The 27,742-nt window shown below is 43.3% G+C and overlaps 1 protein-coding gene across 1 annotated transcript in view; it reads left to right on the top strand.

Moving 5' to 3' along the window:
• Positions 1-27,742, top strand: part of LOC123759180 (adhesion G protein-coupled receptor L2) — a 356,308-nt gene that overhangs the window by 103,784 nt on the left and 224,782 nt on the right. Inside the window, exons 5-6 of the mRNA XM_069325190.1 lie at positions 11,265-11,360; positions 11,767-11,865. Of these exons, the coding sequence (XP_069181291.1) occupies positions 11,265-11,360; positions 11,767-11,865 (195 nt within the window). The remainder of the gene's footprint in view (positions 1-11,264; positions 11,361-11,766; positions 11,866-27,742) is intronic.

Here is a 27,742-nt window from a genome sequence, read left to right as displayed (position 1 = left end):
GTAACCAAGGGGAACACTTAACTACCGAAGGGATACTTAACCTGAAAGGGAACTAAATATACAGGGAACTTAATTTAGTACTTAAGGAAATCTCGATTTAACCTATAACCGTCCCGGCCCGGCCCGCCCTGTCGCTTTTCCAAGCCTAGGTAACCACATCCACCTAGATCCCGACAGTACCAAATAATCCTGTCCTTCGCGGTCAACGGTTAGATTAGATAGCGGAACAACCGACAGATCTAACTGTCCGACACCACCGTAATTCCGTTGCTAGAGAATCTACTAGGCCATCCCTCAGTGAACTCTTGGTACCTTCATGGCTGTACCATAAAAATCTAGCGATTGGGTGGCCTAACACGCCCTCGAGGATAATAATTAGCGTCCTAATATTTCCCCGCCACGACAATTCGAAACCTAGAATTGTTGCTGCGAAAACCACCACGCAGCACCCTTGTCCGTAGTTGCAGAGGGTCGAGTAAATAACATCCTTTCCAACCACCCAAGGCGGCCTCCACTCTAAACTGCCTGCTTAGTGCATACGCTTACTGCATATAATTAAACTTCCCAGCCCTTCACGACACTAGAATCGCCTACTCTATGCGAATCGCACCACATAGGATTACCGTCGAAACTCTAGAACGTTGCACTAGGCTGACTCTCACCACACAGCATAACCGAACGGACAGACGCGTGAGGCTTCAATAATCGTCAAGAAATTATTGAAAACACCGCTGCTACCATTGTAATATCCCTCAATGTCCCTTTTGTTATCACCCTGAACCTTTTAATTGTAACCCTTCTCTGTACTCTGTGAACAGCTCTCTCTTCGCTCAATACCCCAGCTTAACTCTGTTACAGTCCAGTATGACCCCTCACTGGACGGTCACGAATATAAACTGAATATTAAATGAGGAGGACATAACAAGGATAGGAGTTATTAATTGATTAATAATTGTAAAATAATAAAACATTAAACACTGCCACCACCTTCCAAACATAAATGAATGTGTCTAAAATTATTGAGACCCTAGGAAGGAAGGGACTCAATAATGAGGGAACTCAAAGGGTAGTATGAATTTCAGTATTAAATTTTTGCGAATATTAGTTCGTTTAATTTACGTTACGTATTTAAAATCCAAGAGCAACTTTAGTATCTATTAACTGTAGGAGAACATAGGGGGTTTTCCAATTCAACACCAAAAATGACAAATTGCAAAAATATATCAAAGGGGAGTTAAGTGAATACCACTGGACAAGTTATACAATTTATTTTATGAACCATGTAAATTAAGACAATTTGAACATATCCCCTATTCTATTCCCCTAGAGGCACAATGGATATTTACTATGGACATGAACTCAAGTGCACTATACCTTCAATACTGCAGCTTGCCAAAGGATGTTGATTGGCTGCCCACAGGTCAGTTGACCTGTATGTACCTCAGCCGAGGTCCCCAGACACACTAAACTTTTCTTTATTGAAAACGCTCACCAGTGGAACAGGCTCCATCCCCTAGTTCCTAGGCCCACATTAACTCCGCCTATCCCAAGCCTATGGCCAATGGATTTTACCATGACTAGGTGCTCTAGAAACCGGGCCAATGGCATAGGCAGGCACTACCCTGTGAGGCCCCGCCTTCCCAGGCCTACATGTCTTTAACCAATCCGGATCAGTCTTGACCATAAGGGTCAATTCCTCTTGACAGAAAACTCCAAAAACTGGGAAGACACCAACGACTTTCCTGGCTGGGCACCCACGTGTAACTTGAGATCACAAGTTTATTAGCCCTGGGGGTAATATACCCATTTTCGTCACTGGCCCGAAGAACAGGCGAGAGAGGGGAGCAAGTGGCTTCAAGCTGTTTATGACCCCCCGTGACAAAAGACAGAAATGACCCAAGGGAGAGTAGGCAAGCGAGAGAAGGGAAGGGGAAGAGGAAGGAGAAGAGAAAGGGGGAAGGGGGAAGGGCAAAGGGGAAGGGGAAAGGGGGAAGGGGCTATGGTGTGCATATACCATTACAGTCAGGCGATGTTGAGACAGAATGTGATAGAGCCTAGTACATCACCATGGTTGTCGCCAGTAGTGTTGGTACGTAAACCGGATGGTAGTTATCGGTTTTGTGTTGACTACCGAAAGATCAACGAAATTACTAAAGGTGATGTGTATCCTTTGCCACGGACACAAGAAATAATAGATCAGTTTGTGGCAGCCAAATACTTTTCCACTCTGGATGCGAAATCTGCGTATTGGGCCATCCCAGTCGCTGAGAAGGATAGAGAGAAGACCGCCTTCTCTGATGGGGTTCATACTTATCAATTCAAGCGCATGCCTTTCGGGTTAAAGACAGCACCTTCATCATTTCAGAGGGCAATTAATTATATTCTCAGCCCAGTCTTGGGAAGGCACTCATTAGCGTACCTGGATGATGTGGTTATCTACTCCATGACGTTTGATGAGCACTTACGAGATTTGACTGAGACGTTGGCACTGTTAGATAAGGCAGGTTTCAAACTCAATGAAGGGGAAATACACTCTGGCATCTCAGAAATTCTGGGATTCCAGGTGAGCACAGATAGTATCCGACCTGACCCCGACTCCTGTCGCGCCATCGCTAATATGCCAACACCTAAGACAGCAAAGTATGTTCGAAGGTTTCTGGGGGCAGCCGGATATTTCTGTCACCACATTGAGAGTTTTGCAAGTACATCAGCACCGTTTACTTAGCTTACTAAGAAAAATGTTAAATTCGTTAGGAAACCTGAGCATGATAACGCTTATGCAAAATTAAAAAGTCAACTCATTACCACCCCAGTCTTGGCGGTACCTGATTTTGATATGAAGTGGGAAAGTACACACTGACGCCAGTGACATAGCTATTGGTGGGTGCTTAATGCAACGTGATAATGACAATCTTCCTCACCCAGTTGCATATTTCAGCAGGAAGGTTAAGGGTCCGGAGGTCCGCTATTCTGCCACGGATAGGGAAGCTTTGGCTGTGGTAGAAAGTGTCAGGTACTTTGAACCATATCTTTTCCAACGTCACTTTGTCATTTATACAGATCACAGGGCGTTGACTCATATTTGAAAGAAAAAATAACTAAGTGCCCTCGCATGTCACGTTGGTCTCATGAACTAGCTGCTCACTCATTCCAAATACTTTACAAGCCTGGTCCATCACATGTTGTACCAGACACTTTGAGTAGAAACATTGCTACTATTAACGTAAATCTTAATATTGAAAATATTTCCAGTGAGAAAATGAGAGAATTCCAGATGAACGAACCAAGGTGGAAAGAAATTATTGAACTTTATGAGGGAGGAAAATATCCGTCGAAGAAACGTAATTTAGCAATTCATGATTTTGAAATGAAGGATGGGGTCTTATTTTATGTAAAGGGACAGAAGGATCGTGCAGTTTTTCAGCTGGTTATCCCAGAGGTGTTGAAGAAGTCGGCGTTGAGACTCGCACAAGCGCCTAAGATTGCAGGTTATCCGGGGATTTTTAAAACTCACATGAAAGCCGTGTCACTCTTTTTCTTCCCCGGTATGTTAACAGAGGTCATTAACTTCGTTAAGTCCTGTGGTCACTGCCTGAGGAGGAAAGGTACCCCTTAAGGTTCAAGCTCCATTGCAAGAATTCAATTTTGCAATTTTGGAACCTTTAGATCGGGTGGGGGCTGATCTGATTGATCTGCGTCACAGTCATTCAGGAAACCGTTACGTATTGGTGTTGGTAGACCACCTGTCCAGGTACACCACACTGATTGCCTTGCCTCAGAAAGATTCACGAACTGTTGCAAAGGCGTTCTTAGATAGGTTCGTCACAGCTTCCAGCTGTAACTCAAGTCAGGTGCGGGTAGTACAAGACTCCCTGTACTGTCCGTAGTTGGCCGAGGCCGGAAATGGAACTTCCAGATGACCAGGATCTTCAAGCAACATGAGGTAGTCGCTGGAATCTACAGCAACGAGATGTCACCAGGAAAGAACTATAGAACTTCTTTATAGAAAAGTTTCATATAAAATAAATTATAGTAATATAGTAAACGGTGTTAACTCGGAGCAACTAATTCAACTTTCAATTTCCCATCTGATATTAAAGCACCTACACACCTTCGGAAAGCTCTCTGGAACAGTATTAAATGTTGAAAACTAGAACTAGTGAAATAGAGAAATAAATCTAGAAAGTGAACATCTAGAAAGTTGTTACTAGAAAATTACCCTGTCTCTAGATATGTTGTACGAGTGAACTGGTTTGAGAACCATTTAGTAGGGACTCTAGAAACGTTGATCAGTGGGGAACTTTATCTAGATTTTTCTAGATCCTAGATATTGATAGTTATATATTCTTTTTTATTTTTTTTTTTTTGGGTGGGAGGGTGGGGGGTTTATTGAATAATAAGGGTGTGGTACACAGTCTGAAAAATGTGTTCACCCGCTGTTGATGTGGACTTGAGTATGAACTCTGGGATATTAGGAGTTGAGGAACTCATATCCAGAGTGTTGTTGTTGGTTAAGAGACATGTCTGTGGACATTGAATTTTTTTTAATAAAAATATTTTTGTGTATTTTCTTTAGATTTTAAGGATCTAGATACGCTGTGGTGGGCAGTTGCCACATTTGTGGAGTGGAACACTAAGGTCTCTGAGAGGTAGTGTTCCTCTATTTTGATATAATTTTTTTTATTTTTTTTTAATGACATTGATTTTTTTTTAATGTTTCTATGTGATGTGCTGTGATGTGTTTCACCTTATTCCAGGTGGAATACTGGGATAGCTGAAGGCTATCGGAGGATTTTAGCTAGCGTAAGTTGTTAGGTATGGATTTTTTACAGTTATTTGTTACTATATCAGGACAGGTATAGGATGTTTTGTCTTCCAGGTAGTTGGAAGGGTGCGGGGCTGCACCCAAGTGGACAGTCAGGATTATAAGGACGGTCTCTGTCCTTATGTTTTATGTATTATTACTGTTGTGTTGATAGGTATAAATACATGCTGGGGCACACCTTTAGGGGGATGCCATTATTGTTGTTGGAGGATTGTATGGCGTTAGTTAGGATTAGATAATTTCTTTTGGTTTTGAGGCATTGGGCTAATATAGTGTTGGGTTAAATATGTTGTTTTGGAGTTAATGGTTATGGTAGGGCAGGATTTCTGGATAAGAAAAGTGTGTTTAACTTTCGTTACACACAAATTTCTTAATTTCCGAGGAGGGGGAGTTGTAATGATCTGGTGCTCAGATCATTGGTTCTCCCTTCTCCCCTCCTTTTCTTCTCCCCTCTCCCCTCCTTCCTTCTCCCTTTCTCCCCTCCCCTTGCCCGTCATTCGTCTCCTCCTCTTCCCCCCCCCCCTGTCGCCCATTTGTCAGGACCAAGAGGGTGACCTGAGGGTGGTCTTGCAGCTGGCCCTCGTGATACCTTTGGCTCCCCCCACTCAGTTTTCCCTCTCCATCCACCTCTCATTCCCTCTCTTGCCCCTCTCACTGGTACCTTCCCCATACCAGGCGAGGCAAATGTCCCTACCCTTTATCTTGGAGGAGACAGGCTTGAACATAATTTATCAGCTTGGTAAACATTGCTCGGAGGTGCACTGGTACTCCATAGAGGCGCCTTGTTCCCTTCTAATAGCTGGAGAGAGGTGACTCAATCATTAAAAATTCATGTAACCTTCCATGGCAGATCATGGAAGGTGATTGGCAATAGATAAGGGCCAAGTCCTTATTGGCCCTAGAGAGCCAGACCTCAGGCCTAGTGTTAAATGGTTGGCCATTGCCAAAATAATGGGTGGAGTTCTGGGGCTGTATTAGATGGTGGGAGGAGTAATCCTTTCCAGCAATAAGCTGGTAAAACAAAATTTCAGGAGTGTGTCTTGGGAGTGTGGGGAATAAGGGGCGCAGCCCGCATCCAAAGGGGCTGAGGGCAGTCATCAATATCTTGGCCTCAGTGCGGTGTTAAGGTACTGTGCACTTGATTCATGTCCTCAGTAGATATCCATTGTGCCTCTAGGGGAATAGAATAGGGTATATGTTCAAATTGACTTAATTTACATGTTTCATAAAATAAATTGTATAACTTGTCCAGTGGTATTAACTTAACTCCCCTCTCATATATTTCTATACTTTGTCATTTTTATGTGTTGAATTGGAAACCTCCCGATGTTCTCCTACAGTTAATAGACATTAAAGTTGCCCTGGATTTAAATAAGTAAAGTAAATTAAACAAACTAATTTCCCAAAAGTTATTACTGAAGTTCATATTACCCGGGAGTGCCATGATTACTGATTCCTTGCCTTCCTGGGGGATCGGTCATAGACACATTCAGGTAGTGGGTGGTCGGGAAGGTGGTGGCAGTGTTTAATGGTTTTAATGATTTATTATTATTTTCATAAAGTATAATTTTTGTCCTTGATGTATCTTCCTCATTTAATATTCCTCTTATATTCGTGGTAGTTCAGTGAGGGGTCATACTGGACTGTAAGAGTGTTAAGATGGGGTATTGAGTGAAGAGAGAAAGTGAATTACAACAGGGATAGCGTTCAGGAAGAGATTACAGAGTTCAGGGTTATTACAGTGGTTGGACGAGGTGACGGTGGAGTGGGGAATCGTTAGGAGGACGAGGGGACGTGGGAGTGGGGGATGGTTGAAGGATAAGAGGATTGGGGAGGGGGGGGGAATGATAGGGAGGACGAGGAAACGGGGGAGTGGAAAATGGATGGAAAGACGAGGGAAAAGGAGAGGGAGGAATGGTTGGGAGGAGGGGGGAAATGGTGGAAAGGATGAGAGAGTTGGGGATGGTGGGGATGAGGGGACAGTGGAGTGAGGAATGATTAGGAGAACGAGGCAACGCTGGAGTGGGGGATGGTGTGGAGGAAGAGGAGACAGGAGAGTAGGGAAAGGTTTAATGGACAAGGAGATGGGGTAGGGGGCAATGTTGGGGAGGACTGGGAGACAGGGGAAGGCTACTGTGGCTTAGCAACGCACATGCGTTGTGCGTTGCAAAACGCATGTATATATATATATATATATATATATATATATATATATATATATATATATATATATATATATATATATATATATATATATATATATATATATATATATATATATATATATATCTCGTACCTAGTAGCCAGAATGCACTTCTCGGCCTACTATGCAGGGCCCGATTTGCCTAATAAGCCATATTTTCCTGAATTAATACATTTTCTCTAATTTTTTTCTTATGAAATGATAAAGCTACCCATTTTATTATGTATGAGGTCAATTTTTTTTTATTGGAGTTAAAATTAACGTAGATATATGACCGAACCTAACCAACCCTACCTAACCTAACCTAACCTATCTTTATAGGTTAGGTTCGGTTAGGTAGCCGAAAAAGTTAGGTTAGGTTAGGTTAGGTAGGTTAGGTAGTCGAAAAACAATTAATTCATGAAAACTTGGTTTATTAGGCAAATTGGGCCTTGCATAGTAGGCTGAGAAGTGCGTTCTGGCTACTAGGTACGACATATATATATATATATATATATATATATATATATATATATATATATATATATATATATATATATATATATATATATATATATATATATATTCGTTATTGAAGCATCCATCTCCAAATCAATTTGGTGAGCATCTTCTGACAAATGAACGAATAAATCATTAGACAATTGGCCATGTCTTACAGAGTATTTATGTTGCGAAATTCTACATTTCAAATCTTTAGATGTTTGCCCAACATAGAGCTTATTACAGTCTTTACAAGGTATTTTATAAATGACACAGTTGACACTGCGCCCTTGTAGTGATAACTGTGTCATTTATAAAATACCTTGTAAAGACTGTAATAAGCTCTATGTTGGGCAAACATCTAAAGATTTGAAATGTAGAATTTCGCAACATAAATACTCTGTAAGACATGGCGAATTGTCTAATGATTTATTCGTTCATTTGTCAGAAGATGCTCACCAAATTGATTTGGAGATGGATGCTTCAATAACGAATATATATATATATATATATATATATATATATATATATATATATATATATATATATATATATATATATATATATATATATAAGCCTATACATGCATAAACCACAAGTGAAGATTAATAATCTTTGGACAACACCCACCAGTGGGACTCGAACCCAGAAAGCACAACTACCTTCCAGTAGCTGGCATAACTAGTATGCTTTAACCCACTACACCATCAGACCTTACAAAAGAAGTAGATAGTTCGAGATATATATCCCAAACATCTCCACTTCCCGAAGGCACCAGATGAGTGTGGGGTCAGTCTGCATTTTCCATCAAGCCACTGTCAATGTGAGAGAACTCATGTCCAGCTTATAAGCCTATAGGCTTATATAATGGACATATAGTGGCTTATATATATAAGCCTATAGGCTTATATATAATAGGCTTATAAGCTGGACACGAGTTCTCTCACATTGACAGTGGCTTGATGGAAAATGCAGACTGACCCCACACTCATCTGGTGCCTTCGGGAAGTGGAGATGTTTGGGATATATATCTCGAACTATCTACTTCTTTTGTAAGGTCTGATGGTGTAGTGGGTTAAAGCATACTAGTTATGCCAGCTACTGGAAGGTATATATATATATATATATATATATATATATATATATATATATATATATATATATATATATATATATATATATATATATATATATATATATATATTAAATATATGACCGAAAAAGTTAGATTAATAATTCTAACACGAATTTTCTCAATATTTCTTATGTTTCTTTTCACTGTTGATGGTAACTGAAAAATCTATTCTCCAAAATTCATTTTTATTTTTAGTCTGACGCTGACACTTGAACGGGTTTCGTAAAAACTTATAACATTTTCAAAGACTTTAGTTTACACACACACAACTATAACCTGCAAACACTAAACAGAGTTTAAACAGCTTTGATTTTATACCTACATTTGGGTGAGGTGATATGTTACAACAGTTTTGGATGAGGTGAAAACAAACTTTCAACACAAGACAGAACATCGAAACAATGGGTATAATATTTTGTAAGTTAAAGGGAAGAATGGAAGAAACTGCAAAGGGCATATTGGCCAATATTTCTTGATGCTTCTATATTGGTGCGGAGTCTTGAAGTGGGTAGAATATAGTTGTGCATTAATTGGCTGTTGATTGCTGGTATCGACTTCTTAATGTGTAGTGCCTCGCAGATAACAAGCCGCCTGCTATCGCTGTGTCTATCGATGATTTCCGTGTTTTTTGTTAAGACTTCTCTGGTGATGGTCTGGTTGTGGGAAGAGATTATATATGTTCCTTAATGGAGCCCTGTTGCTTATGCATCGTTAATCGCCTGGAAAGAGATGTTGTTGTTTTGCCTATATACTGAATTCTTTGAGGCTTACAGTCTCCAAGTGGGACATTTGAAGGCATAGACGACCTTGGTCTCTTTTAAAGCGTTCTGCTTTGTGTCTGGAGAGTTTCTCATGAGTAGGTTGGCCGTTTTCTTGGTTTTATAGTAAATCGTCAATTGTATCTTCTGATTTTTGTCTGTAGGGATAACGTTTCTATTAACAATACCCTTTCCTCCGTTTTATGGGCTGTGGAAAAGAAGTTCCTGTAAAATAGTCTAATAGGGGGTACAGGTGTTGTGTTAGTTGTCTCTGCAGAGGTTGCATGGCGTTTCACCTTCCTTCTTATGATGTCTTCAACGAAACCATTGGAGAAGCCGTTGTTGACTAGGACCTGCCTTACCCTACAGAGTTCTTCATCGACTTGCTTCCATCCTGAGCTGTGGCTGAGAGCACGGTCGACATAAGCAGTTAACGGCACTCCTCTTGTACCTGTCTTGGCAGTCACTGTTGGCATTTAGGCACATTCCTATGTTCGTTTCCTTAGTGTAGACGGCAGTGTGGAAACCTCCGCTCTTTTCCATGACTGTTACATCTAGAATGGGCAGCTTCCCATCCTTCTCCATCTCGTAAGTGAAACGCAACACAGAATTCCGCTGAAATTCCTCCTTCAGCTCCTGCAGATGCCTGACATGAGGTACCTGTGTAAAAATTTCGTCAACATATCTGCAGTATATGGCCGGTTTCAAGTTCATGTCGACTAAGACCTTTTGTTCGATGGTACCCATGTAGAAGTTCACAAACAGGACACCTAGGGGAGAACCCATGGCAACCCCATCTACTTGCTTATACATGTGCCCATCCGGGCTCAAGAAGGGTGCCTCTTTAGTACAAGCTTGGAGTAGCTTCCTTAGAATGTTTTCTGGTATGTCAAGAGGAGTACAGGCCGGATCACGATACACTCTGTCCACTATCATCCCGATTGTTTCATCCATAGGTAAACAGCTGTTTAAATCATAGCATAAGTAAGAACTCTGTTTAGTGTTTGTAGGTAATAGTTGTGTGTGTGTAAACTAAAAGTCTTTGAAAATGTAATAAGTTATTACGAAACACGTTCAAGTGTCGCGTCAGACTAAAAATAAAAATGAATTTTCGAGAATTAATTTTTCCATTACCATCAACAGTGAAAAGAAACATAAGAAAGATCGAGAAAATTCGTGTTAGAATTATTAATCTTACTTTTTCGGTCATATTTAATAATATATGTCTACAGGAAAGACTGCTACCAAAATATACAAATATATATATATATATATATATATATATATATATATATATATATATATATATATATATATATTTTTTGTTTTTTTTTTTGTTTGTTTTTTTTTTTGAGATATATACAAGAGTTGTTACATTCTTGTACAGCCAGTAGTACGCGTAGCGTTTCGGGAAAGGATATATATATATATATATATATATATATATATATATATATATATATATATATATATATATATATATATATATATATATATATATATATATATAATATATATATATATATATATATATATATATATATATATATATATATATATATATATTTTATTTATTTATTTATTTATATATAAAGTGTGTGTGTGGGGTACATGCAACAGCAATAAAAAAAACTGGTCCATGTATGTGGAAAAACCTCATTTAAGAAATCACAGAGAGCTGAATGTATTTTTGGCTCAATTCACCTTTATCAGAGCAAGGTAGAGAGTCAGTCTCTCTCTTGCTCTGATGATGGCTAATTGAGCCGAAAACACGTTCAACAGTCTCTATTTACTCAAAGGTGGTGTTTCCGCATAGATGTACATATTGTTGTTTAATTTTTACGTAGCACACTTCCATTGCAGTTAAAAACCCGCTAGTTACAGCAATCAAGACAAACATCACAGCGCTGGTCACACTTCTACTTGATAGAGGAGCATTGGTGAACGTCATTGCACAAGGTGCGTGGAGGTGCTGGAGCATCATCATTTCTGTAACAATTAAGAGTTATAAATGAGAATTAACATTAAGTCTATCTTGCTTAATAACACAAATGCCTTTCAAATTGCTTATACCGGAGAGGTCCCGGGTACAATGCCTGTGAAAGTGCACAGATGTTTCTATTATTTTGCAACTGAAACTACTGTTTACCTGTATACCCTTGTAAATAGGTACCTAGAGGTCAAGTCTTATGGGTTGCATCCTGGGGAGGGTCAAACACGCGCTTAGGTTTTAGGGGGACTGCGATAAGTCCTAAAGGCTTCCTGCCCCAAACAATGGAAACCCGTATAATAAATACGGTTTCAGCAATTTATAATTACGCATTACTTACGAGTAAATCCCTGATACAATACTGCTCTCTCTCAGACCCTCCGCTGAGCGAGGCTGCCAAACTGTGCAACATGGAAATGGTGAAGGCGGTGCTGCTCAGGTGTCCACACACCTCCCTCGTCAACACTGCATCAGGTATGAGTTGGTTGGGTGAAGGTAAATAGGAGCTGCCTCGTATGGACTAACCCAATATGACGAGAGAGAGTGTAATGTTGGGGAAGAATAAGCTGGTGTTTTCTGCTGTGGTTTAAGTTAGGATCACTACAACTTGTATCAGAAACGCAAATACACACACACACACACACACACACACACACACACACACACACACACACACACACACACACACACACACACACACACACACACACACACACACACACACACACACACAGGGGGCCTCGTAGCCTGGTGGATAGCGCGCAGGACTCGTAATTCTGTGGCGCGGGTTCGATTCCCGCACGAGGCGGAAACAAATGGGCAAAGTTTCTTTCACCCTAAGTGCCCCTGTTACCTAGCAGTAAATAGGTACCTGGGAGTTAGTCAGCTGTCACGGGCTGCTTCCTGGGGTGTGTGTGTGTGTGTGTGGGGTGGGAAATTAAAAAAAAAAAAAAAAAAAAAAAAAAAAAAAGTAGTTAGTAAACAATTGATTGACAGTTGAGAGGCGGGCCGAAAGAGCAGAGCTCAACCCCCGCAAAAACACAACTAGTAAACACAACTAGTAAACACACACACACACACACACACACACACACACACACACACACACACACACACACACACACACACACACACACACACACATGGCCACACACAACATGGCCACCATTAACATAATAGAAAGAGCAGCTTCTGTTGCTAGCAGGAATGGATCTGGACTACTAATTATGGCAGACTTCAACCATGGGAAGATAGATTGGAAGAACAGAGACCAGCATGGAGGACCAGAAACATGGAGAGCTAAGCTGCTGGACGTGGCAACAAGAAACTTCCAAAGCCAGTACATCAAAGAACCAACAAGAATGAGAGGAGAAGATGAACCAGCAATGCTTGATTTGATATTTACCCTAAATGAGTGGGATATAAGGGAAGTTAAGATGGAAGCGCCCTTGGGAATGAATGACCACAGTGTATTGAACTTTGAGTACCTGGTAGAGCTAGGACTTATCTCCCCCAAAAAAGAACTAGGAATCAAAAGGCTGGCATACCGAAAGGGGAATTATGAACAGATGAGAAGTTTCCTAAGTAAAATACCTTGGGACACAGACCTCAGAGATAAGTCAGTACAGGGTATGATGGACTATGTTACCCAAAAGTGTCAGGAGGGAGTAAACAGGTTCATCCCGGCCCAAAGGTAAAAATCCGAGAAGCAACAGAAGAATCCATGGTACAATAGAGCATGTATGGAAGCGAAAGAAACTGAACTAAAAGGGCGTGGAGGAACTTCCGGAATAACAGAACACCAAAAAGCAGAGAGAGATACCAGAGATTCAGGAATGAGTACGTCAGGGTGAGAAGAGAAGCAGAGAAAAGTTTTGAAAATGATATAGCAAACAAAGCCAAGACCGAACCAAAGCTACTCCACAGTCACATCAGAAGGAAAATAACAGTGAAAGAACAGGTATTGAAACTTCGAACAGGCGAGGACGGGTATACTGAGAATGACAGAGAGGTGTGTGAAGAACTCAACAAGAGGTTCCAGGAGGTCTTCACAATAGAACAAGGTGAGGTCACTGTGCTAGGTGAAAGGGAGGTAAACCAGGTGGCCTTGGAAGAGTTCGAAATTTCGAGAGAGGAGGTCAAGAGACACCTGCTGGATCTGGATGTTAGAAAGGCTGTTGGTCCAGATGGGATCTCACCATGGATACTGAAAGAGCGTGCAGAGGCACTTTGCTTGCCATTCTCCATAGTGTATAGTAAGTCACTGGAGACGGGAGACCTACCAGAAATATGGAAGACGGCGAATGTGGTCCCAATATATAAAAAGGGCGACAGGCATGAGGCACTGAACTACTAGCCAGTGTCCTTGACTTGTATACCATGCAAGGTGATGGAGAAGATCGTGAGAAAAAACCTGGTAACACATCTGGAGAGAAGGGACTTCGTGACAAATCGCCAACATGGGCTAAGGGAGGATAAATCTTGCCTTACAGGCTTGATAAAATTCTACGATCAGGTGACAAAGATTAAGCAAGAAAGAGAGGGCTGGGCGGACTGCATTTTCTTGAATTGTCGGAAAGCCTTTGACACAGTACCGCATAAGAGGCTGGTACATAAGCTGGAGAGACAGGCAGGTGTAGCTGGTAAGGTGCTCCAGTAGATAAGGGAGTATCTAAGCAATAGGAAGCAGAGAGTTACGGTGAGGTGTGAGACCTCCGATTGGCGTGAAGTCACCTGTGGAGTCCCACAGGGCTCTGTACTCGGCCCTATCTTGTTTCTGATATATGTAAATGATCTCCCGGAGCGTATCGATTCATTTCTCTCAATGTTTGCAGACGATGCTAAAATTACGAGAAGGATTAAAACAGAAGAGGACTGTTTGAGGCTTCAAGAAGACCTAGACAAGCTGAAGGAATGGTCGAACAAATGGTTGTTAGAGTTTAACCCAACCAAATGTAATGTAATGAAGATAGGTGTAGGGAGCAGGAGGCCAGATACAAGGTATCATCTGGGAGAGGAAATTCTTCAGGAGTCAGAGAAGGAAAAAGACTTGGGGGTTGATATCACGTCAGACCTGTCTCCTGCAGCACATATCAAGCGGATAACATCAGTGGCATATGCCAGGCTGGCCAACATACGAACAGCATTCAGAAACTTGTGTAAAGAATCATTCAGAACTTTGTATACCACATATGTCAGGCCAATCCTGGAGTATGCAGCCCCAGCATGGAGTCCATATCTAGTCAAGGACATGACTAAACTGGAAAAAGTTCAAAGGTTTGCCACCAGACTAGTACCCGAGCTGAGAGGTATGAGCTACGAGGAGAGACTACGGGTATTACACCTCACTTCGGTGGAAGACAGAAGAGTTAGGGGGGACATGATCACCACATTCAAGATTCTCAAGGGAATTGATAGGGTAGATAAAGACAGTCTATTGAACACAAGGGGAACATGCACAAGGCAACACAGATGGAAACTGAGTGCCCAAATGAGCCACAGAGATATTAGAAAGAACTTTTTTAGTGTCAGAGTGGTTGACAAATGGAATGCATTAGGAAGTGATGTGGTGGAGGCTGACTCCATAAACAGCTTCAAGTGTAGATATGATAGAGCCCAATAGGCTAAGGAATCTGTACACCTGTTGATTGACGGTTGAGAGGCGGGACCAAAGAGCCAGAGCTCAACCCCCCGCAAACACAACTTGGTGAGTACAACTAGGTGAGTACACACACACACACACACACACACACACACAAACACACACACACACACACACACACACACACACACACACACACACACACACACACACACACACACACACACACACACACACACACACACACACACACAAACAGTTTCTTCATGTTTGTTTGTTCACACACACATCGGTTTTAAGGCCCCAGTAGGAATGAGCGACCACAGTGTATTTGTGTTTGAGTACCTGATTGAAGAAGGGTTATTGAACCCGAGGAGGGATACCGAAACCAAAAGGTTAGCATACCGAAAGGAAAACTATGAGGAGATTAGAAAATTCTTAACAGATATAGCATGAGAAACAGAGCTCAGGGTGTTACGGACCCGAGTCCAGCGTCGTAGATTGGCTTCCTACCACCAGTAGGAAGCCAATCTATGACTAGTCAGGAAGGACCAAGATTGTTTGCCCCTCAGGAGCAGTGACGACAACGCCATCTGTGAGTCAGCTCCCGAAACCCCCTCCAAATGGACGACGCCATCTAGTGAGGACAGGATATACCGGCCACAGGTGCTGGATTCCCGTCTTAATCAGCTCGTAACATAGCCGCTGCTGACCTCTGGTGAGGTGGCCATTAGACAGCAACGCCATCTATGGAGTGGATAGGTGGACGTTTGTGTCTAAGCCTGTAAGTGAGGTTCCCTAGCCCCAGTACTAATGACGTGTCTGATTACAGAGTCGACCTGGGACTGCTGTACTGGACGATTGGGCAGTCTACCCAAGGTAGCCAAGGTCTCTTCACGAGTTTGCTCTGCAGAAGCCGTGAGTCACCCCCAGACGAACTCTGCTGAGAGTGTTAGCCTGCCTGTGACGTGGCAGTATTAGGAATCGCCATTATCCGGGGCTGGCTGGTGGAAGAGACTAGCCACTGTGGTGCTGAGAGAGGAGAGTGATCAGCGGAATCACACGAGGCTCCTGCCTAGGGCTCACAACCCTAGTATCGGTCGTGGAGTGGCCTACACAGAGGAGCTGATCGGAACCTTCCAGCTACAGGCTGGATCGTGGTTGAAGGCCTCCACGACGGAGCACCCAGTGGGACTGTGATTTGGCTGGCCTGTGGCCAGGGTAGATTCGCCAAGAGAATCCAAGAGGATTCATCGTGGGACGAAGAAGAGAACCAGGGCTACTCATCGTGAGCACCGTGGAGCATCATGTGTCTTCAGAGGAAGACAATTCTGTACATTATAGTATAACCCCCGTGTGACTGTTTATATATTTATTTATGGTGGTGGTGACAATATATATATAAATTAGAGCATTTGTATCCCTCCCCAATTAATACTAACTTGCGTTACGGAACACATCCCTTGAAAGCCTCTACTAACTTGGGACCGGATTCCCAAATTCTAATAACACCAGAAAAGAACCCAGTTGCGACCCAGTAGGGCCGTCACCAGGGGAAAAGACGGCCCAAGATATGATGGACTACATCACGCAAAAGTGCAAGGACGCAGCAAACAAATTTGTCCCAGCCCAAAAGGAAAACAGTGAAATGAAGATGAGAAACCCAAGGTTTAATCAGAGATGTAGGCTAGCTAAGTAGCAAAGTAAAAGGGCATGGAGAAACTATAGGAATAACAGGACACTAGAAAGCAGAGAAAGATACCAGAATGCCAGGAATGAATATGTCAGGATGAGAAGAGAGGCAGAAAGACAATACGAAAATGACATCGCAAGCAAGGCAAAGACTCAGCCTAAATTGCTGCATAGCCTACATCAGGAGAAAAACAACAGTAAAGAAACAGGTTATGAAATTAAGGATAGGGGCAGAAGGATTCACTACAAACGGCAAGGAAGTGTGTGAGGAACTGAATAAGAAATTCCAGGAGGTCTTCACGCTAGAGCAAAGAGAAATCCCAGAGATAAGAGAGGGAATAGCTAACCATGAACCACTGGAAGAGTTTGAGATTACCAGCGGGGAAGTAAGGAAATGTTTACTAGAGTTGGATGTTACAAAGGCTATAGGCCCAGATGAAATCTCCACTTAGATACTAAAGGAAGGAGCAGAAGAACTGTGCCTACCACTCTACATAGTGTATAACAAATCACTGGCAACAGGGGAACTGCCAGAAATTTGGAAAGCAGCTAACGTAGTCCCGATATACAAGAAAGGGGATAGACAGGAGGCACTGAATTACAGGCCAGTGTCCCTAACCTGCATACCATGCAAGCTGATAGAGAAGATTGTGCAAAGAAAGCTAGTGGAGCACCTGGAGCGAAAGAACTTTGTAACACAGCATTAACATGGGTTCAGGGATGGCAGGTCCTGCCTCACGGGGTTACTTGAATTCTACTGACCAGGCAAGAAAGAGAAGGGTGGGCAGACTGCATATTTTTGGATTGTCAGAAAGCCTTTGATACAGTGCCACACAAGAGGCTAGTGAAAAAGCTGGAGATGCAGGCTGGAGTGAAAGGGAAGGTACTCCATTGGATAAAGGAGTACCTAGGCAACAGGAGACAACGAGTCTATGTGAGGGGTGAGGTCTCAGATTGGCGAGAAGTTGCGAGTGGAGTCCCACAGGGGTCAGTCCTTGATCCTATACTGTTTCTGATATATGTAAATGATCTCCCAGAGGGTACAGAATCGTTTTTCTCGATGTTTGCCAATGATGCAAAAATTATGAGAAGGATTGAAACTGAGGACGATAGTAGGAGGCTACAAGATGACCTAGACAGACTGAGTGAATGGTCCAACAAATGGCTGTTGAAGTTCAACCCGAGTAAATGCAAAGTAATGAAACTAGGCAGGGGAAACAGGAGGCCAGACACAGGATACAGAATAGGGGATGAAGTACTTAATGAAACGGACAGAGAAAGATCTAGGAGTTGATATTACACCAAATCTGTCTCCTGAAGCCCACATAAAAAGAATAACGTCTGTGGCATACGCGAGGCTGGCTAACATCAGAACATCGTTCAGGAACCTGTGTAAGGAATCATTCAGAATCTTGTACACCACATATGTAACACCAATCCTGGAGTATGCGGCCCCAGCATGGAGCCCGTACCTTGTCCATCACAAGAATAACCTGGAAAAAGTTCAAAGGTATGCCACTAGACTAGTCCCAGAACTAAGAGGCATGAGTTACGAGGAAAGGCTGCAGGAAATGCACCTTACGACACTGGAAGACAGAAGAGTAAAGGTAGACATGATCACAACCTACAAAATCCTCAGAGGAATCGACCGGTTAAACAGGGATAAACTATTCAACACTGGTGGGACGCGAACAATGGGACACAGGTGGAAACTGAATACCCACATGAGCCACAGAGACGTTAGAAGGAACTTTTTCAGTGTCAGAGTAGTTAACGGATGGAATGCATTAGGCAGTGATGTGGTGGAGGCTGACTCCATACACAGTTTCAAATGTAGATATGATAGAGCCCAGTAGGCTCAGGAACCTGTACACTAGTTGATTGACAGTTGAGAGGCGGGACCAAAGAGCCAAAGCTCAACCTCCGCAAGCACAAATTTTAGAGTACACACACACACACACACACACACACACACACACACACACGCACACGCACACGCACACGCACACACACACACACACACACACACACACACACACACACAGCTTAGCACACAAGAGCTAAGTCTGTACAAGATATGATGGACTATGTCACCCAAAAGTGTCAGGAGGCAGTAAGCAGATACATCCCGGCCCAAAAGGAAAAATCCGAGAAGCAAAAGAAGAATCCATGGTATAATAGGGCATGTATGGAAGCAAAGGTACTGAATAAAAGGGCGTGGAGGAACTTCCGGAATAACAGAACACCAGAAAGCAGAGAGAGATACCAGAGAACCAGGAATGAGTATGTCAGGGTGAGAAAAGAAGCAGAGAAAAGTTATGAAAATGATATAGCAAACAAAGCCAAGACCGAACCAAAGCTACTCCACAGTCACATCAGAAGGAAAACAACAGTGAAAGAACAGGTAGTGAAACTTAGAACAGGTGAGGACAGGTATACAGAGAATGACAAAGAGGTGTGTGATGAACTCAGCAAGAGGTTCCAAGAGGTCTTCACAACAGAACAAGGCTGAAGTCACTCTGCTAGGAGAAAGGGAAGTAAACAAGGCAGCCTTGGAAGAGTTTGAAATTACGAGTGAGGAGGTCAAGAGACACCTGCTGGACCTGGATGTTAGAAAGGCTGTTGGTCCAGACGGGATCTCGCCATGGGTACTGAAAGAGTGTGCAGAGGCACTTTGCTTGCCACTCTCCATAGTGTATAGTAGGTCACTGGAGACGGGAGACCTACCAGAAATATGGAAGACGGCGAATGTGGTCCCAATATACAAAAAGGGCGACAGGCAGGAGGCACTATGTAGTGAGGAAAGAGAGAGAAGGGAGAAGAGGAGGTGGTGTAAGCTTTGCTAATAAGAGAAGGTAGGAGTTTCGAAGAGATGGTAATTCAGAACATGTGAAGGTTGCAGTGACTACATATCAGGCACCATAGCAACTGGAGGGACAGAAAATTATGATAGTAGTCATATATAACACCGCACCGAATGACAGAAGACCCAGACAGGAATATGATAGAAACAACTTGGCCACCATCAATACAATAGAGAGATGCAGCCTTCTGTGGCTAGCAGGAACGGATCCAAACTTCTAATCATGGGAGACTTCATCCATGGGAAATAGATTGGGGGAACAGAGACCCACATGGAGGCCCAGACACATGGAGAGCTAAGCTGCTGGATATGGCAACAAGAAACTTTCTAAGTCAACACGTCAAGGGACCGACAAAAATGAGAGGAGGGGATGAACCAGCCTTGCTTGATCTGATATTTACCCTAAATGAGTCGGATATAAGGAAAGTTAAGTTGGAAGCCCCATTGGGAATGAGTGATCATAGTGTATTGAGCTTTGAGTACCTGGTTGAGCTAGGAATTATCACCCACAAAAAAGAACTGGGAACCAAAGGGCTGGCGTACCGAAAGGGAAACTATGAGGAGATGAATAAATTCCTATGAGATATACATTGGGACACAGAACTCGGAACCAAGTCCGTACAAAACATGATGTAACTATGTCACCAAAAAATGTCAGGAGGCTGTAAGCAGGTTTGTCGCAGCCCGACAGGAAAAAACAGAGAAGCAAAGGAAGAATCCGTGGTTTAATAGGAAATGTATGAAAGCAAAGGAGCTGAACAAAAGGGCATGGAGGAACTTCCGTAATAACAGAACACCAGAAAGTAGGGAGAGATACCAGAGAACCAGGAACGAGTATTTTAGCGTGAGAAGAGCAGCTCAGAAAAGGTATGAAAATGATATAGCTCATAAAGCCAAGACCAAACCAAAGCTACTACACAGTCACATCAGGAGGAAGACAACAGTGAAGGAACAGGTGATGAGATTTAGGGTGGGCGAGGACAAGTACACAGAGAATGACAAAGAGGTGTGTGAAGAACTCAACAAAAGGTTCCAGGAGGTCTTTACAATAGAACAGGGAGATGTCACGGCGCTAGAAGAGGTGGCAGCAAACCAGGTGACCTGGGATAGGTTCGAAATTACAAGAGATGAAGGTCAAGAAGGACCTATTGGAGTTGGATGTGAGACAAGCTGTTGGGCCGGACGGAATCTCACCATGCGTATTGAAAGAGTGTGCAGGAGCACTTTGCTTGCCACTCTCCATAGTGTATAGTAGGTCATTGGAAACGGGAGACCTACCAGATATATGGAAGACTGCTAATGTAGTACCAATATACAAAAAGGGTGACAGACAAGAGACACTGAACTACAGACCAGTGTCCTTAACTTGTATACAATGCAAGGTGATGGAGAAGATTGTGAGAAAAACCCTAGTAACACATCTGGAGAGAAGAGACTTCGTGACAACCCATCAACATGGGTTCAGTGAGGGTAAATCTTCCCTTAAGGCTTGATAGAATTCTACGATCAGGTGACAAAGATTAAGCAAGAAAGAGAAGGATGGGCGGACTGCATTTTTTTGGACTGTCGGAAAGCCTTTGACACAGTACCCCATAAAAGGTTGATGCATAAGCTGGAGAAACAGGCAGGAGTAACTGGTAGGGCGCTCCAGTGGATAAGGGAGTACCTAAGCAATAGGAAGCAGAGAGTTACTGTGAGGGGTGAGACCTCAGAATGGCGGGAAGTCACCAGTGGAGTCCCACAGGGCTCTGTACTTGAACCTATCCTGTTTCTGATATACGTAAATGATCTCCCAGAGGGTATAGACTCATTCCTCTCAATGTTTGTTGACGACGCCAAAATTATGAGAAGGATTAAGACAGAGGAGGACAGCTTGAGGCTTCAAGAAGACCTGGACAAGCTGCAGGAATGGTCGAACAAATGGCTGTTAGAGTTTAACCCAAGCAAATGTAATGTAATGAAGATAGGGGTAGGAAGCAGGAGACCAGATACAAGGTATCATTTGGGAGATGAGATACTTAAAGAGTCAGAGAGAGAGAAAGACCTGGGGGTTGATATCACGCCAGACCTGTCCCCTGAATCTCATATCAAGGGGATAACATCAGCAGCATATGCCAGGTCGGCTAACATAAGAACGGCGTTTAGAAACTTGTGTAAGGAATCTTTCAGAACATTATATATCACATTTGTCAGACCAATCCTGGAGTATGCGGCTCCAGCATGGAGTCCATATCTAGTCTAGCATAAGACAAAACTGGAAAAGGTTCAAAGGTTTGCCACCAGGCTAGTACCCGAGCTGAGAGGTATGAGCTACGAGGAGAGATTACGGGAATTAAACCTCACTTCGTTGGAAGACAGAAGAGTTAGGGGGACATGATCACCACATTCAAGATTCTCAAGGGAATCGACAGGGTTGATAAAGACAGGCTGTTTAACACAAGGGGCACACGCACTAGGGTACACAGGTGGAAACTGAATGCCCAAATGAGACACAGAGATATTAGAAAGAACTTTTTTAGTGTCAGAGTGGTTGACACATGGAATGCATTAGGAAGTGATGTGGTGGAGGCTGACTCCATACACAGTTTCAAGTGTAGATATGATAGAGCCCAATTGGCTCAGGAACCTGTACACCTATTGATTGACGGTTGAGAGGCGGGACCAAAGAGCCAGAGCTCAACCCCCGCAAGCACAACTAGGTTAGTACACACACACACACACACACACACACACACACACACACACACACACACACACACACACACACACACACACTTCCCCCTCCCAACCTCTCAACCTCTATCTGACTCCCAACCTTACGCTATCTCCCAACCCCTCTATGCCCTCCCTAATCTTCAGACCCAGTATGCCCTTCCTACTCCAGACCTACCTACCCAGGCCCTACCCCAGACCCTCCTACCTACCTTCCTAGAAGCCCAGCCCCCAGTAGCCCCCCAAGCACCCCTCCTGAACTCTTTCACCCCCCATACACCCCCCGGACCCCCCCAGACACCCTCCGGATCCCCCCAGACATCCCCCGGACCTTCCCCGCCCCCAGTCATCCCCCAGACACCCCCCAGATCCCCCCTGCCCCCAGTCACCCCCCAGACATCCCCCAGATCCCCCCAGACCCCCAGAGAAAGGGAGAACTCTGGTACAAGAGTTTCCATGAAGAATCTCAAGGTTTGGTACACCAATGCTGATGGGGTATCTAATAAAGCAGAAGAGATAAAAGAAAGAGTGAGTGAAGCAGATCCTGACATAGTTGCAATTGTGGAAACTAAAATTAATGACATGATCTCAGATGCAATCTTTCCTGAAGGGTACCAGGTGATACGAGAAGAGAGGACACAGAGACAGGGAGGGGGAGTAGCACTCCTAATAAAGCGGAAATGGAAGTTTGAAGACCTGGGAAATCGAGTTACCAATGAGTGCACAAGCTTCATACATGGAACTCTGACAGTAGATGGGAGGAAGATTGTGATCTTGGTAATCTACAATCCCCCACCAAACAGTAGAAGACCCAGGCAGGAGTATGATGACAACAACAAAGCATGTATAGATGAACTGCAGAAGGCAGCAACACTAGCCCACAGAATGAGAGCGAAGCTGCGGATCATGGGGGACCTAAATCATGGAGAGATAAATTGGGAATCAAGGAATCCCCATGGAGGGGACGAAACGTGGGGAGCAAAATTAGTAGATGTTATAGACAGGAATTTCCTGACACAACATGTGAAGGAAGACACAAGGGAAAGAGGAGGAGATGCACCGAGCCTATTAGACCTGATTTTCACCCAGAACGTAGAAGATATCGAGAATTTAGAGCATGAAATACCTCTAGGGGCCAGTGACCATTGTGTCCTAGTCTTTGACTACATGATGGAATTCAAACTTATGACCATGGGACAAGAGATCTGGGAAAGGAGAGCTGACTACAGGAAAGGGGACTATATGAGGATAAGGGACTATCTGGATGAAGTGCAGTGGGAGGAAGAAATTAGAGGAAAAACAGTCCAAGATATGATGGACCTAGTCATACAGAAATGCCAGGAGGCCGAAGAGAGATTTATACCAACGGTAAAGGGAAAAAATAAGAAGGAATATAATAACCCATGGTTTAATAGACAGTGTCAGGAAGCAAAAAGGGCCAGCAGGCGGGAGTGGAGGAAGTACAGAAGACAAAAAACAGAGGACAACAGAAGCAGATACAACAGAGCTAGGAACGATTACATTAACATAAGACGAACATCGGAAAGGGACTATGAGAACGATATTGCAATCAAAGCGAAAAAACAACCTAAGTTACTACACAGTCATATAAGAAGAAAAATGTCGGTGAACGACCAAGTGACAAGACTAAGGAAGACAGAGGGGGCATATACTGAAAGTGACAAGGAAATCTGCGAGGCACTGAATGCCAGTTTCCATGGAGTGTTCACTACCGAGCCTGAGCAGCTCCCATTGTTGGAAGGGGTTACCCTAGAAGAAAGACTATCAGATATAGAGGTGACAGCAGAGGAGGTAATGAAACAGTTGACAACTCTAGATGCAACTAAAGCAGTTGGACCAGACAAAGTATCACCGTGGATACTAAAAGAAGCAGCACAGGCCCTCAGCGTGCCTCTGGCAATGATCTTTAATGAGTCACTTATGTCAGGAGAATTGCCCAGTTGCTGGAAGAAGGCAAATGTTGTGCCGATCTTCAAGAAAGGCGATAGGGAGGAGGCACTTAATTATAGACCTGTATCACTGACAAGCATCCCCTGTAAAATACTGGAAAGAATAATTAGGCTACGACTGGTTGCACACCTGGAGAACATTAGGTTTGTGAACAAACATCAACATGGGTTCTGGACAGGGAAATCGTGCCTAACAAACCTTCTGGAATTCTATGATAAAATAACGAGGATAAGAAAGGACAGAGATGGTTGGGCAGACTGCATATTTCTGGACTGCCAAAAAGCCTTTGATACAGTACCGCACATGAGACTGCTGTTCAAGCTCGAGAGGCAGGCGGGGGTGGGGGGAAAGGTCCTAGCATGGATAAGGAACTACCTAACAGGAAGGAGCCAAAGAGTTACGGTAAGGGGCGAGAAGTCGAACTGGCGAACAGTAACAAGTGGAGTACCACAAGGATCGGTGCTGGGACCAATTCTATTTCTTGTATATGTTAACGACATGTTTACAGGCGTAGAGTCCTACATGTCGATGTTTGCGGATGATGCAAAGTTGATGAGAAGAGTTGTGACAGATGAGGATTGCAGGATCCTCCAAGAGGACCTGAACAGATTGCAGAGATGGTCAGAGAAATGGCTACTAGAATTCAACACGAGCAAATGTAAAGTTATGGAAATGGGACTAGGAGATAGGAGACCAAAGGGACAGTACACAATGAAGGGGAACAGCCTACCTGTAACGTCGCGTGAAAGAGACCTGGGGGTGGACGTAACACCTAATCTATCTCCTGAGGCACATATTAATAGGATAACGACAGCAGCGTACTCTACACTGGCAAAAGTTAGAACATCATTCAGAAACCTAAGTAAGGAGGCATTTAGGGCGCTTTACACTGCCTACGTAAGGCCAGTCTTAGAGTATGCCGCCTCATCATGGAGTCCCCATCTGAAGAAGCATATAATGAAACTGGAAAAGGTTCAGAGGTTTGCAACGAGACTCGTCCCAGAGCTACGAGGGATGGGGTATGAGGAGCGCCTGAGGGAACTGTGCCTTACGACACTAGAAAGAAGAAGGGAGAGGGGGGGACATGATAGGAACGTATAAGATACTCAGAGGGATTGACAGAGTGGACATAGACGAAATGTTCACACGGAATAGTAACAGAACGAGAGGACATGGATGGAAGCTTGAAACTCAGATGAGTCACAGAGATGTTAGGAAGTTTTCTTTTAGCGTGAGAGTAGTGGGGAAATGGAATGCACTTCAGGAACAGGTTGTGGAAGCAAATACTATTCATAATTTTAAAACCAGGTATGATAGGGAAATGGGACAGGAGTCATTGCTGTAAACAACCGATGCTCGAAAGGCGGGATCCAAGAGTCAATGCTCGATCCTGCAGACACAACTAGGTGAGTACAACTAGGTGAGTACACACACTGATGATGCAAAAATTATGAGGAGGATTGAAACAGAGGATGATGGTAGGAGGCTACAAGAAGACCTAGTCGACCTAGTGCGTGTGTGTGTGTGTGTGTGTGTGTGTGTGTGTGTGTGTGTGTGTGTGTGTGTGTGTGTGTGTGTGTGTGTGTCTGTGTGTGTGAAAAAAAATAAAGAAAACTGTTAATTAGTAGTTAGAAACAGTTCATTGATAGACAGTTGAGAATCGGGCCGAAAGAGTAATAGTAATGAAATGGAGGATAGGGACAGACAGATTCACTACAAATGACAAGGAAGTGTATGAGGAACTGAATGAGAAATTCCAGGAGTTACTGACATTAGAGCAAGGAGAAGTTCCTAAGATAAGAGAGGGAATTGTTAACCAGGAATCACGAGAAGAGTTTGAGATAACAAGTTGTGATGTAAGGAAGCTTTTGCTAGAGTAGTGACAAAGGCTATAGGCCCGGGTGGAATCTCCCATTGGATACTATGGGATGGAGCAGAAACACTGTGCCTGCCACTCTCCATAGTGTATAACAAATTACTGGTAACAGGGGAACTACCACAAATTTGAAAAGCGGCTAATATTGTCCCAAAATACAAGAAGGGGGATAGACATGAGGCACTGAACTAATGGAAAGTGTCCCTAACTTGCATAAAATGCAAACTGATGGAGAAGATTGAGCGAAAAAAAACTAGTGGAACATCTGGAGTGAAAGAACTGTAACACAGCATCAACATGGGTTCAGGGATGGCAAGTCCTGCCTCACAGGATTAATTGAATTCTACGACCAGGCAACCAAAATCAGGCAAGAAAGAGAACGGTGGGAAGACTGCATATTTTTGGAATGCCAGAAAGACTTTGACGCAGTACCAAACAAGTAAGTAATTATCAAAAAGAAGGCACCAAACCGGGAAACAGTACCAAACAAGAGGCTAGTGAAAAAGCTGGAGATGCAGGCAGGAGTGAAAGGGAAGGTACTCCATTGGATAAGGGAGTACCTAAGCAACAGAAGACAGGAAGTCACTGTGAGGGGTGAGGCCTCAGATTAGCGAAACGTCACCAGTGAAGTCCCGCAGGGGTCAGTCCTTGGACCTATACTGTTTTTTTATATATGTAAATGATCTCACAGTGGGTATAGAATCATTCCGCTCATTGTTTGCTGATGATGCAAAAATTAGGAGTAGGATTAGAAGAGAGGATGATAGTAGGAGGCTACAAGATGACCTAGACAGACTGAATGAGCGCTCCAACAAATGGCTACTAAAGTTAAACCCAATTAAATGCAAGGTCATGAAGCTAGGCGGTGGAACCAGGAGGAGAGACACAGGATACCGAAAGGGAAATGAAGTACTTCATGAAACGGAGAGAGAGAAAGATGTAGGAGTCGATATCACGCCAAACTGGTCTCCTGAACCCCATATCAAAAGAATAACATCAGCGGCCTATGAGAGGCTGGATAACATCACAGCTGACTTCAGAAACCTGTGTAAGGAATTTTTCAGAACATTGTTCACCACATATGTAAGACCACTTATGTAATGCGGCCCTTGCATTGAGACCGTACCCCGTCAAGCACAAGACGAAGCTGGAAAAAGTTCAGAGGTATGCCACTAGGCTAGTCCCAGAACTGAATCATGAGTTACGTGTAAAGGCTGCGTGAACGGCACCTCATGTTGCTGGAAGACAGAAGAGCTCGGGAGATATATGACCACCACATACAAAATCCTCAGTGGAATTGACCGGGTAGACAAGGAGGGATTATTTAACACGGATGGTACACGCTCAAGGGGGCGCAGGTAGACGCTTAGTACCCAAATGAGCCACAGAGACATTAGAAATAACTTTATTAGTGTCAGAGTAGTTAGTAAATGGAATGCACTAGGAAGTGATGTAGTGGAGACTGACTCTATACACAGTTTAAAATGTTATATGACGGAGCACGAGAAGCTCAGTAATCTGTAGACCAGTAGATTGACGGCTGCGAGTCAGGACCAAGGAGCCGAAGCTCGACCCCCGCAATCATAACTAAGTGAGAACATCTTAATACAGTCAACTGCAGAGTGTTTGTATTGTT

Source organism: Procambarus clarkii, chromosome 15 (assembly GCF_040958095.1).
Source record: "Procambarus clarkii isolate CNS0578487 chromosome 15, FALCON_Pclarkii_2.0, whole genome shotgun sequence".
NCBI classification, from domain to species: Eukaryota; Metazoa; Arthropoda; class Malacostraca; order Decapoda; family Cambaridae; genus Procambarus; species Procambarus clarkii.
The sequence above is the reverse complement of the archived record's forward strand: the minus strand, read 5'-3'. Positions and strand labels throughout refer to the sequence as shown.